We start from the raw sequence: 13,724 nt of genomic DNA, 5'->3' as shown, positions 1-13,724 counted from the left end.
CCATTGGTAGGAAAGACTAGGAACTAGGGCACAGCCTTAGAGTAAAGGGAATACCTTTTAGAATGGAGATAGGGAGAAACTTCTTCAGCCAGACTGTGGTGAATCTGTGGAATTCATTGTCACAGAAGGCTGTGGAGGCCAGGTCATTGAGTATATTTAAGACGGAGAGAGAGAGTTTCTTGGGTGTCATGGGGATCAAATGTTACGGGGAGAAAGGGAGAGAATGAAGTTGAGAAACTTACCAGCCGTGATTCAATGGTGGAGCAGACTCGATGGGCTGAATGGCCTAATTTCTGCTCTCATGTCTTATGGTCCTTAAGATTTTCAATAGCTGATTTTTCTATTGCTTTCCTCAAATGTACAGAAAGATCATTCAAAGCCCTAGCAAAGTCTGATTTGGTGCAGTTAAAACACAGCAGAATTAGAGTTTTTGAGAGGTCTCTTGAAATTTAAGGAAGGATGGCAACCCCAAGAAATTGACAAACAGATTTTGAAAGGCTGGTATGCATTCTGCAATAATAGAGGTTGCAGGGAGAACCTGGTCACATTTGAAATGATACACCAACTTGAAAATTCATGTGTTAGCAAATGGATATTACAATATAGTGGTTAGGATACTCTGCTAGCAACCTAGGGTCTTGAGTTAAAAACACCATAGTAAATTGCAAAGTATATACTCCATATATTAGCAATTTACAATTAGAATCAGAAAAAAAATCACAATGAAAGATGCTGTGTTGTCGTTTTTATAACATTAACAGTTTTCTAATATCCTACAAAGTAGGGAACTTGACACATACTGAGCTACTGGCCCAGAGTTGAGCATTAAAAACTCAATCTGGCCTACAAGTGATTCTCATTTCTCTTCAAATTTTGCCATTTTCCTCAACATTCATTCAACAAAAAAGTTAGGATTGAAGTATATTTTCACATTGTGTTTAAGAAAAACCAGAGACTTCAACTTTGAAGGATGTTTATCAAAATCAGGCTTTCTTTTGAAGGAAATGTCATAATTCAGCTTGTTTCAAACAGAGAATAGGGAAATCTTGTATCTCAACATTATTCCCAACTCACTGTATTGGAAGGAGTCAGAGATTGCTTCCTTATGTTAGATTTAACAGTCAAGAAGGGAGACTCTTGTTTGGGAAGCATTCTAGCTTTGAACAAAAGGATCCTGACATTGAGTTCTTTGACCAGAACTGAAAACAAATTATGCAAAAATCAAGATTATTAAAGAAGTACATGCTGTGCCAGATTTATTGCCCATTATTTTTTATTATTTATTGCTGTTGAGAAGGTTTTGGTCAGTTACTTTCTTGAATCACTGCAATCCATTTGGTGTTGGTAGCCTTGTGAAGTCATTAGGAAAGGAATTGCAGAATTTTGATACTGAAGGACGGTGATATATTTCCAAATTGGAATGGTGAGTGGCTTGGAGGGGAACTTGCAAGGTGGTGATATTCCCATTTGCCTGCTTCCCTTGTCCTTTGAGATGGAAGAGGCAATGAATTTGGAAGGTGCTGTCTAGGAAGCCTTCATGTATTTCTACAATGTTTTTTATAGATGATACACACTTCTACTACTGATGGTGTTAGAGGGAATGATTGGCACCACACACAAACAATCACTTGGGTTGCTTTGTTCTGAATGTTATCATTCTTTGATATTGTTAGACCTGCACTCATCCAGGCAAGTGGAGTGTAATCTTGTACCTTGTAAACGATGGATAGACATTGAAAAGTCAAAAGTTGAGTTACTCACTGCAGGATTCCTCGTCTCTGACCTGCTCTTGGAACCACTGCTAGTCCAGTTCAGTCTCTGGTCAATGGTAATGCCCAGCGTATTCATAGTGATGGTAGTGCCTTTGAATGTCATGGCTAATAGTTAGATTCTCTTCTGTTCAAGTTAGTCATTGCCTGACATTTCTTACTTGCCACTTGTCATCTCAGATCTGGATATTGCCCATGTCTTGCTACATTTGGACATGGACTGCTTCAGTTTTTGAGAAATACAAATGGTACTGAAAATTGTGCATTCATCAACAAACATCCCATATTCTTACCTTATAGAGGGAAGATTGGTGAAGCAGCTAGAGGTGGTTAGGCCCAAGAACTCCTGCAGAAATGTCCTGGAGCTGAGATGACTGACTTCCAACTACCACAAGCATCTTTCTTTATACTAGCTGTATCTTTATTCAGTGACGAGTTTTCCATTGATTTCCATTAACTTCCCTTATGTTAGAGCTCCCTGTTGCCACATAATGTGGCCTTGATCTCACTTCAACTCAGGAATTCAATCGTTTGTCCATGTTTGACCTAAGGCTGTAATGAGGAAAGGAGTTGAGTGACCCTGCCAGAACCCAAATTGAATTTCCGTGATTAAATTATTACAAGGCAGGTACTTCTAGATAGAAGTGTTGACAACATCTTCCATCATTTTACTGATAATTGAGAGTAGACAGTCAAGGCAGTAATTAGCATGTTGGATTTGTCTGTTTTGTGAACACAACATACCTAAGAAACTTTCCACATTTTTGGGTAGACTCCAATGTTGTAGCTTTATTGAAACAGCTTGGCTAGGCCATATGACAAGTTCTGGAGCACAAATATTCAGGAGTACTGCTGGAATGTTTCAAGATTCATAGTTTTTGTAGTATCCAGTTCCTTCAGCCAGCTCTTGTTATCATAGGGAGCAAATTGATTAAGCTAAAGACTGGCATCTGTGATATTAGGGACCTCTGTGAGACTGAGGTGAATTATCCACTCAGCACTTCTGGCTGAAGATTGTTGAGAATGCTTCAACTTTACCTTTTGCACTCTGTGCTTGGCTACCCCTTTGTTGAAGATGGGAGTATCTATGGAGCCTGCCTCATCTGTTAAATTGGTGAATTGTCTATCACTGTTCAAAACTTATAAATAAAGCTCTAACTCTTCACTTTAGATTGTTTTGGCTAGGTCCTTGGAGTATCATGGAATTTGTTTTTGCTATTTTCAGAAGCTGAGTGTATCGCTGACAAGGTTAGCATTTGTTGGTTATCCGTAATAGTTATTGAAAATAAGGTAATGAGTCTTCAGCCACTACTGTCCAATGCTATTAGGAAGGGAGTTTAAAGTTTTTCAACCAATAACATTGAATGAACAGCAATATAGTTCCAAATCAGTCTAGTATATGACTTGAGAAAAATTTACATCTGGCATTTTTCTCCTATATCTGTTAACCTAGTAGCTCTAAGTACTCGAGGTTCAATGTTTGGAAATTACAATCAAAGGAAGCTTGGCAGGTTGCTATGGTACATATTGTATTTGATAATTTCTGCTGCCGTGCTTCAGTGGGGGATGGAATAAATGTTTGAGTGGTGGACAGGATGGCTTTGGTCTAGATGCTGTGGAGCTTCTGGAATGTTGTTGAAACTTCACCCTTTCAGGCAAGTGTAGAGTATTCCATCAATTTCCTTTTGTACCTTGCTCAGGTCTTGGCAGACCCAGAGGTGAGTTTCTTGTACAGTCCCTGCCTCTTGGTTTCTGGTCAATGATAACCTCCAAGACATTGAAGTTGAATAAATCTGTGATAATAATACCCTTGAATGTCATGGGGAAGTGGTTAGATTGTCTCCTGCTGGAGATGAGTCTGAATGTTGTCTCAGTCTTGCTGCATTTGAGCACTGAATCCTTCAGAATTTCACAAGGCTTGAGTTGTACAGAATACAGTATAATCATTAATAGACATCTCCGCTTCTGACCTTTTATGATGGAGGGAAGGTCTATCAATGAAGCAGCTGAAGATGTTTGGGTCAAGGACACTATCCTGAGGAATTTCTGCAGCATTGTCCTGTAACTAGAATGATTGATCTTCTTTTGTAATAGGTAAGACTCCAATGATTGGGAGAAAGTGGAGATGCTGGAGATCATAGTCGAGAGTGTGGTGCTGGTAAAGCACAGCAGGTTAGGCAGCATCTGAGGAGCAGGAGAGTGGACATTTTGGGTATAAGCCCTTCATTATGAACCCCTTGCCCAAAACGTCAATTCTCCTGCTCCTCGGATGCTGCCTGACCTATTATGCTTTTCCAGCACCACACTCGACTCAAGTCTCCAGTGATTGGAGACTTTCCATCTGATTCCCAATTGCTTCAGTTTTGCTTTGGCTCCTTGATAGCTTGATGTCAACTTGTTTTGGAAACTCACCTGAATTTTGATGCTCAGTTCCTTTGACCTTGCTTCAACCAAGGCTGTTGAAAGATTTGGAGCCAGATCACCCAGGCAGAATCTAAACTGAGTATCATAGCTGGTTATGGAGTACATAACTTGTCTACACCAGCCAGAATGTTATCAGGATTCTCATGATTTGCTGTATTAATTGCAACCACTATACCTTGATAACATGAATTGAATTAGTTGAGAGTGCTGCTTCCGGTGGGCCACAATACCTCATGGATTTCAAGTTTTCAGCTACTGTTTTGAATTTATCCTGTTCAGCATAATGATAGTGTCACACAACACAAAGAAGAATATTCGGAGTGCGAAAATTCTGCTTCACCTTAATAAGAACTGTAAAGTATTATTTCTGCTGATTCTATGGGCAAATGCATGTGTGACTGATAGTGATGTGTCATTTCTCTTGGCACCTATCACCAGCTCAGTCTGTAGTTGTGCCCTTCAGACTCTGCCAGAGCCACTCATGGTGATGAAGGTTGTACACTAGGTTAAGGACTTGATTCTGTGTCCTTGTCATCCACAATGCTTCTTCCAAATGGTGTTCAATAAGAAAGAGTACTAATTCAGCAGAAGAAGGAAGGTAGTTGATAATTAGCAGGGGTTCCTTGCCCACATTTGACCTGGTGCCATGAAACCTGATGGGTATGGAGTTGGTGTTGAAAATTCCCAGGACCACTGCTTCCCAACCATTTACCTCTCTGCTGCCACCTGTAAGATCCCTGGGACAGTAATGGTGGCAGCTATGACTGGGTCATTGGCAGTAAGATATGATTTGATGACTATTTCAAGGCCATTGCAAGACACACTTGGAATAAGTTCCCCCAAATGTGCATGAAGAGCACTTTGCAGACTCAACTGAGCTGGGTATACCTTTGTCATCTAGGTAGTCAATCAGATCAGTTTCTTTGTTTTGTTTATTCATCTCTCTGTTGCAATTTGATACATCCAAGTATTTTCCAAGAATAGTCAACCTGCAGTTAAAAAGTTAAGTATAGCAGATTTCCTTCCATAAAGGACATTAGTGAAACCAGATAGGTTTTTACAACAGCTTTTTATTCGCATTTATCAATTTAATTGAACTTAAATTATAGCAGTGGGATTTTAATTCATGTCTCAGTATTAGGGCAGACCTCCACTAGTCCAGTAATATTACTACTTTGTCACTGTCCCACTGATCCTCCTTTGCATCCAAATCATAGTTGTTCATCTGTAGAATTTTGTAACTTTCCTTTGTATCATGTATCTGTTTGATCACTTGATTTTAAATTAGTACTTTAAATGTATATTGCATTGTTTTTGTAGGTCCACCATTTTCTACACCCCTGCATGTAATCCATGACCTCTATGGTGAGTTTGTTTAAAGGATTTTGTAAGAATTAAAGATTGATGTTATGATTCCAAGCTGATAGACTACTGGACAAGTCAAATACTAGAATAAAGCCTTGCTTGATAGATCATATGTCTAATATTTTGTTCATTAGTTCACATGGTGGTTAGTCACTAAAAATATTTACATGAAGCTGCAAATATTCTTTAACAAACCATAATTTTATTACACAAAAGAAAGAAAGCAAACAAAGAGATTTAAATATGCATTAAAATTAGAACTGAGAAAACAAAGTTACAACCTGCTTTCCAATACTGTCCATTATATGTATCCAAGTGCAGAGGACATATGCTCTAATCTCAACTCTTCAAATTTCCACTTAACTAACTCCTTCTAGTTTCTCATTCTTAAACTATAGAGGCGGTTTTTACAATTCCTCTCTGGATCTGATAGCATGGACCTTTCACAATTCTGAAAACCAAAATATTTTCAGTTCCAAAAACCCAAAGATTTCTGTACCAAATTCTCTTGGCTTACAAATTTCTTCAAATACAAAAAAATATTTCTGGTGTCATGACTTGTTTCCTCTGAATGGAACTGAACTAAACTGTGTTTCCTTGCTAGGAGAGAAACTAAGCTTGTTTCTGAGCTCAACTCCTGATTCTTCGCAACCAAAACTCTGGTATTTACTGTTCTGAAGTCAAAGCAAAACAGATGGCTTAAAATAACTAAACTGAAAATTATAAATATCTTGTTCCCTGAACACTCCATGGGTGTTCTCAGGCCTTTGACTGCATTCACATGTCTTCTTGGAGCCAATGCGTTTAGGTCACTGTTTCAGAATAACTTTGTGAACTTTTTGAACAAAAAGTCCTTCAAGGTACTAATCAATATCCATAGACTTCTCTTTTCCAAACAATCCAAATTGTAAAAAATGATGATATATTTTACAGATCTTTATCACATAACTGAATTGTGCCAATCATAATAAATGTCTGACACTGATTCCATGTAAATGTGGGAATCTGTTCTCGATGTCATTCTGGTAATAGGTCAAAAAGAATTGACACAAAAATAACTAAAATTTGCAACATAGAACTTCCCAACCAACCTTCAGACCCAAATTGTCCAATTTTCCAATGCAGAAGGAAAAAAACCAGTGCACTTCATTATTTTTGCCCTTGTGTAATCAATCCTCAGGAAAGCCATCTTGGTTCAGTACATATAGGTATAAATATTTGGTCCCATTCTCCACAGAATTGATTGGTAGATTTCAAAGGAAAGAAAATAACTACCAAAAATAAATGTAACAAAGCTAACAAATACTAGAGAATTGTATTTAACTTGAAATGTTTTGAATGTTGTCATCATTTTTGTGACATCACTTGTTTTGCTAATTTAATGTGATCTTTTCAAAGTAGATGATGAAATTTCCCTGTCAATAATAACTTGATGTCAGTTCAATCACTTCTTGAAAATTAATTTACTATTTCTCCTTCCATTGCCTTTACTTTATATAATTTAACATTTGAAAAACTGTCACATTAAGCTTTTGGCTCTGAAGTAAGTTATTGTTGATACTCTTCTTACAGACCAATCATGCAACATTCAACTGTTAGGATCATCAGATGCTTTGACTGACAGACAGAGAAGTTGGGGTCTGGATTCCTTCACTGAACAAATCCACTTAATTACATTGAAGACCAATATGGATTCCTGTGGTTAAATACATTGACAAATGCTGCATTGATTTTATGAAAAATTTGAAAACTAGAAATGTAAATCTGATTAGGAAAATTTAAAACATTGGGTTTGGGATCGAACTGGAAACTGGGGGCTTTTAGTTCCCCTGATGGTAGATTATGTGCTGTATGCTCTCTTAATTCCAACATGTAAGCAAGGTTTTTTTCCCTGGGGTGGAGGAATTCAGAATTAGAGGGCATAGGTTTATGGTGAAAGGGGAAAGATATGAACGGGAATTAAGGGGCAACCTTTTCATGCAGAGGGTGGTAGAAACTTTAAGAACAAAATGAAATGGGTTTCTTGTATTATTTGCAGTTATACTGTAAATGCAGTTCCAGGGTATTCTGTAAGTGGCTTCCTTTCCATTGCTTTCACCCTCCTTTCAAAATATTTGTCAGTATCCCCCCCCCCGCCCCCCAACCTACATTCGACTTCTGTGTACTCTCAACATAATATTCTATCAACAAGTTCTCATCCATCTCCAAATTAGTGATTGTATTGCCTCCCAAATCCATGTCCATCCTGTCACCACTTTTCTCGCTATTCCATGGTCAAATTTCTGCTTCTGCATTCTGCACCAAACAGCCCAAATCAACCATCAAATGGCATCTGCCGTGGAAATATTATTCCTTCTTAGGTTACATCCCAGAAGCAAAGAACAAAGAAAATTACAGCACAGAAATGGGCCCTTTGGCCCTCCAAGCCTGCGACAGTCCGTAACCTCTCTCCAAACCTGTCGCTTATTTTCTAAAGGTCTATATCCCTTTGCTCTCTGCTCATTCATGTATCTGCAGAGATACATGCCATCCACATTGTCTATACTTCTCATGATTTTGTAAACCTCAATCTTCATCTTTCTACTGAAAATAATCCTAATCTAGTCAACCTCTCTTCATAGCTAGCACTTCCATACCAGACAACATCCTGGTGAATCACCTTTGCACCCTCTCCAAAGTATCCACATCCTTTTGGTAATGTAGCGACCAGAATTGTACATGGTATTCCAAATGTGGCTGAACCAAAGTCTTATACAACTGCCAACTCATGTACTCAATGTCCCTTCCAATGAAGGAAAGCATGCCATATGCCTGCTTGACCACTCTATTGACCTGTATTGTCACCTTCAGGGAACAATGGACCTGAACACCCAGGTCTCTTTGTAGACCAGTTTTCCCGAGGACTTGTAATATTGCTGCTTGTGACCCATATAAGGTTCATCCCATGCTTGTTATTTAATCTCATAAAATCATAGAATGGTTACAATTCAAGCGGCAGCTTTTTAGCCCACTGTGTCTTTGCCAGCTCTCTGAAAAAGCAATTTCTCTTTTGCCACTTCCCAGCCTCCTCCTATTAAGTAGTGATCTAATTCCCTTTTCAGAGCTACACTCAAATCTATTTACAGGGGAATCTTGATTATCCAAACGAGATGGCCGGGCACTATTACGTTCGGATAATCGATCATTCGGTGAATTGATTAAATGCCTTTCCTCTGATGCTGGGAGTTTTTATAGTCTGCTTCCTCTTCAGGAAATTGCAGCAGCAGCACAGCATGCGAGCCCCAGCCCCAGACCCCACCGTCCCCATCTAATACCGCCCCCGACCCTGTCCAACAGCGCCCCCCCGCTCCTCAACCCCATCCAACACTGCCCTTGACCAACACTGCCCCCTGCCCTACACTGCACCCCTCTCCTTGCGTGCACCTCCGCCCCCTCTCTGAGGCAGCTGGACTGGACACCAACAAGACTGCAGCTGCTGCTGCACTTGCCTTCGTGGGGTAAGTTTCCAGATAGCGCGCGCACGCACACAGCAACACACAACTTTTTACTGCAACTTTTTGACCGGTTCCACATTTGCCCTGTAAGGGCAATGTTGGAGAGTTTAGGGTACACTCCTCTGTGGAACTCCAGGCAAAGTGTGGGGAGAGAGAGAGGGCGGGGGGTCAGTCATTTGGAGACTGTTCCTGTTTTAATCACTGTAAACAAAAGATGTAATCACTATTAGAAACACGTCTTTGATGTTATGTTTCTATCAGGACCTCGAGATCTCCTTTGGATAATCCGATTTTTGAATAATTGGTATTCAGATCATCGAGGTTCCTCTGTACACTATTTCCTTTCACCCTTTCAACATAGCAGCTGGTTTGTTTCTCCATGTTTCTATTTCAGTTTTCCCACTTTGTCCTTTACCTTTCTGTAGCTTTTGACAAGATTAACCATATCATCCTCATCCAAGAACTCTGTTTTACAGACTATTGTGATTTGTTTGTGCTTTTTACTTTCCCAATCCATGATAGAACATCTATCATTGCTTTCTCATCCTTCACATTATTTCAAATATATTTTGTTGCCTTGCTTATATAGAAAGCAATTAGCTTTAACATAATTGTGATGCATTCAGTATCTCTTGTGATGTTAGGTGAGTGTTGAGAGAGACCTATAGAACTGTCCCAGAAGTGTAATACGAGCATCCGAACAAATCAGGAGCAGAAATAGAACCCTTGGCCCATTGCACCTGAATCTACCATTCAATAAAATCATGACTTATTGCTGTCAACTCTAACTGGATTGATTCTGTTTTTGCTCCAACAAGGATATCCCTTCTTTCCAAGATTACAATATCTTTCTTAGTCAGTACTGCCATCTCATCTCCCCTCTTTGAACACTTTATAGCCAAGAATATCAAGAACCCAGGCCTCACCATTTTTCATCCACATTTCTGTTGTTGTTACCATATTACATTCCCACAAAGCTGTTGTAAGTCACAAACTAAACAATCATATGTATAGAAGTCATGACAAGACTGAAGATAATGGCTTTGAGGAAAAGGCATTCAGGTCTAATGAAAGACTGAGGAGGCAGCATAGAGGACGTGCAAGTTTATTAATGTGGGAGGTTGATGTGAAAAATACAAGTGAGGTAAGATGTTACATGTAATCGTGAGGGTGGCAGAATGTGAGTCTTGGTGCAAAGTCGATGTAGTGGTAGAGATATTGTGAGGAAGCAGAGAGAAGAGTGGCACACTAGAGTTGAAAAGACAATTGACCTTCTTTGCAAGACTACAGGCTGCTCCTACATACTAACTCAGAATCGACTGTCAGTGTGTACTGGTACATCTGCTCTGCTTGTTTTCTAGGAAGAGAACACTCTGTTTGGCACCAACCTGTCCATCAAGACCTCCAAGTCCCTGTTGGAGAAATGCAGTGCTGTTCTCCCATTCTTCGCCAGATTGTGACTTTGTCCATCACTGAGAATGACAGCTTTGGAATGCCAGTATTTATCTGGGTGCACAGTGCCTTTTTATGATGGTGCAGGTACAAGGGATGCCAGTCTTTGGGTGGATATCCATTGATTGCCAAGTTGTTTTTAGTAATAATGTGTAAGATGGAGCAGAAATCAGATGTGATACAACAGTGTGGAGCAGGATAGGTAGTCAATGCTTGTTAAGATAGAGCAATAAAATTCTTATATCTCACAGTGGTAAACCTTCCAAAACTCTTGATATGACTCAGAGTTTGTCAAAAACAGTGTAAGATTTAATTGTATGTATGTAACTCAGATTCATCATGATTTGCATTGCGTAATAATTTGATGGAATATTAACAAAATTCTACTAAACTGCCCTCCTAAAAGTAATTTAAAAATTGCTCTCATCACGGAGCCCGTCTCTAGATTGGCATTTTCCTGGATTATGCCATTTTTCATCAGAAACAAAGATGAGCGGCAATCTGTTGCAATGAATCTGCCTCCTGGTCATACTTCAATCTGAGTAAGAGTATAGGGTTAAGTGATTAATTAGCAATGTAAGCCATTAGCTAATTATCTGTAAAGTTCCTGACTCATCATTAACATATGTCATGAACAGTTCAAAATTCATGTGATAGTGCAAAATAAACATGGAACTAAATTTACAGCATTGACTATATAACTGTTCCAGCAAATTTGGAATCCTTATATGTAACATCAATCATTCTAAAGAGTTAATAAAATTAATGCAACTTGCCGCTAGTGTGGTCGCTGCTACTCTCAACTATGTATCCCAGTATTAGCAGATTACAGAATATTTCTACCTCAGCAATTACAGTTGCACTATTGCGAAAGAAAAAGGTGGTTCCATTATGCATTTGAAATGTTAACAGGGAATATGAACAAATGTTATGTTCTTACAAAAGCAGGGACTGGATTTTATGCTTCACCACTGGTGAGTTTGAAGAGCGGAAGTGTGGAAGAATAAATTCCAGCTGGTGAAATTCCTGCCACCTATTCGTATGTCACAATGTCTGAAATTTTATGGAAGCAGGGGAAGCATTTAGTACCTGGCCTGTGGGGCTATTGATGATACAAATATGTTAGCAAGGAGCCCAGCGATCACTTTCCTAGCCTAGGGTACACCTGATCAAATCCTGGGGATCTATCTATCTTTACGCATTTTAAAACAGCAGCACCTTCTCTGTAATATGGACATTTCAAAATATTGCTACTTATTTCCGCAAGTTCGTTATCTTACAATTCTTCACAGTAAACACTGATGCAAAATACTTATTTAATATCAACCTCATCTCCTGTGGTTCCACACCAAGGTGACCTTGTTGATCTTGAAAGGTTCCTGTTCTCTTTCTTGCTATTCTTTTGACCTCCTGATTTCACTCTTAATGTCTACTTCTATGCCTTTATACTCTTATAGCGATTCACTCTGTACCTGCTGTCTATATCTGACGTATGCTTCCTCCTTTTTCTTAACCAAAACCTAAATTTTTCTAGTCGTCCAGCTTTCCTTACACCTACCAACCTTGCTCTTCACCCTAACAGGAGCCTACTGACTCTGGACTGTTGTCTCATTTTTGAAGGCTTCCCATTTTCTAGCTGTCCCTTTACCTGCAAATTTCCACCCCCAAGCAACCTTTGAAACTTCTTACCTAATACCATCAAAATTGGCCTTACTCCATTTTAGAACTTTAACTTTTAGATCTGGTCTATCCTTTTCCATGACTATTTTAAAACGAATAGAATTATGGTCACTGGTTCCTGTGGCCCACTGGTCCACAGTGCTCCCACACTGACACCTCAGTCACCTGCCTTGCCTTATTCTCAAGAGAATGTCAAGTTTTGCTCCTTCTCTGGTAAATACATCCATATGCAGAAGCAAAAAATGTTTTTATCCACAATCAAATTCCTCTCCATCCAAGCCCTTAACATTATGGCAATTCTAGTCTATGCTTGAAAAGTTAAAATCTCCTACCATTACCACCCTATTACCCTTACAGATAACTGAGATCGCCTTACAAATTTGTTTCTCAATTTCCTGCTGACTACTGGGGGATGTATAATAGAATCACAATAAAGTGATCATCCCTTATTTATTTCTCAGTTCCACCCAAATAACTTCACCGGATATACTGCCCGGAATGTCCTCCCTAAGTACACAGTAATGTTATCCCTAATCAAAAACGCTACCCCCACTCTTCTCACACACCCCCCCCCCCCCCCCCCCCCCGCCAACAACACCCACCCCCGTATCATTCCTTATAGCATCTATACTTTGGAACATTAAGCTGCCAGTCCTGTCCATCCCTGAGCCACATCTCTGTAATAGCTATAATATCATAATTCATGTTCCCAAACATGTTTTGAATTCATCTGCCTGAAATGTTAGGCATCTTGCATTGAAATAAATGCAATTTAATTTATTAGTGTTACCTCATTCTCTGCTTTGTTCCTGTTGACTATTTCCCAATGGTCCTTTTTCTCCTTTTCCCAACTGTATCTGCTTCAGACTGATCCCTCTTCTCACCCACACCCCTTACTAATTTAAGTCTTCTTGTGTGGCTCTAGCAAATCTCCCCACCAGTATATTAGTCCCTTTCCAATACAAGTGCAACCTATCCTTCTGGGATTGAAGTGAACTGAAAAAGAAGAGTTTCTAATGATCCAAACATGTGTATCTTTCTCCCCTGCACCAGTTCCTCAGCCATGCATTCATCTACTCTATCCTCCTATTCCTACTTTCACGAGCACGTGGCACTGGGAGGAATCTAGGTATTACTACCCTCAAGGACCTACTTTTTAATGTCCTGCTTAATTTTCTACATTCTCTCCTCAGAACCTCATCCTTTTCTCTTCCTATTGAACACAACTTTGAAGATACTCATTGAACATGCATAGTCATTTGAGGTGAAAACAAATGTTGGAGATCACAGCGGGTCAGGCAGTATCCATGGAGAGAGAGTAAGCTAAGGTTTTGAGTGGACCCGGACCCACTGTGATCTTCAGCATTTTTATTTTCGGTACAGATTTTGCAGTACTAACATTTGCAGTACTTTGTTCATACATAGTCAATTGAGGGACAGGATTCCAAAGAATCACAACCGTCTGAAGAAAGAAATTAAGTACATATGTTGAAATTATATAATCATGAGAAAACAAATGTTAAAACTAAAATAGACCTAA

The 13,724-nt window shown here is 39.3% G+C and overlaps 1 protein-coding gene across 1 annotated transcript in view; it reads left to right on the top strand.

Moving 5' to 3' along the window:
• The window catches only part of LOC132832216 (probable thiopurine S-methyltransferase), a 54,285-nt gene extending 44,451 nt beyond the window's left edge, over positions 1-9,834 (top strand). Inside the window, exons 8-9 of the mRNA XM_060850010.1 lie at positions 5,514-5,558; positions 7,131-9,834. Coding sequence (XP_060705993.1) covers positions 5,514-5,558; positions 7,131-7,264 — 179 coding nt within the window. The 3' untranslated portion in view covers positions 7,265-9,834. The remainder of the gene's footprint in view (positions 1-5,513; positions 5,559-7,130) is intronic.
• The last annotated feature ends 3,890 nt before the right edge of the window (positions 9,835-13,724 follow it).

This window comes from Hemiscyllium ocellatum, chromosome 34 (assembly GCF_020745735.1).
Source record: "Hemiscyllium ocellatum isolate sHemOce1 chromosome 34, sHemOce1.pat.X.cur, whole genome shotgun sequence".
Classification (NCBI taxonomy): domain Eukaryota; kingdom Metazoa; phylum Chordata; class Chondrichthyes; order Orectolobiformes; family Hemiscylliidae; genus Hemiscyllium; species Hemiscyllium ocellatum.
This window is presented reverse-complemented; position numbering and strand designations above follow the sequence as displayed.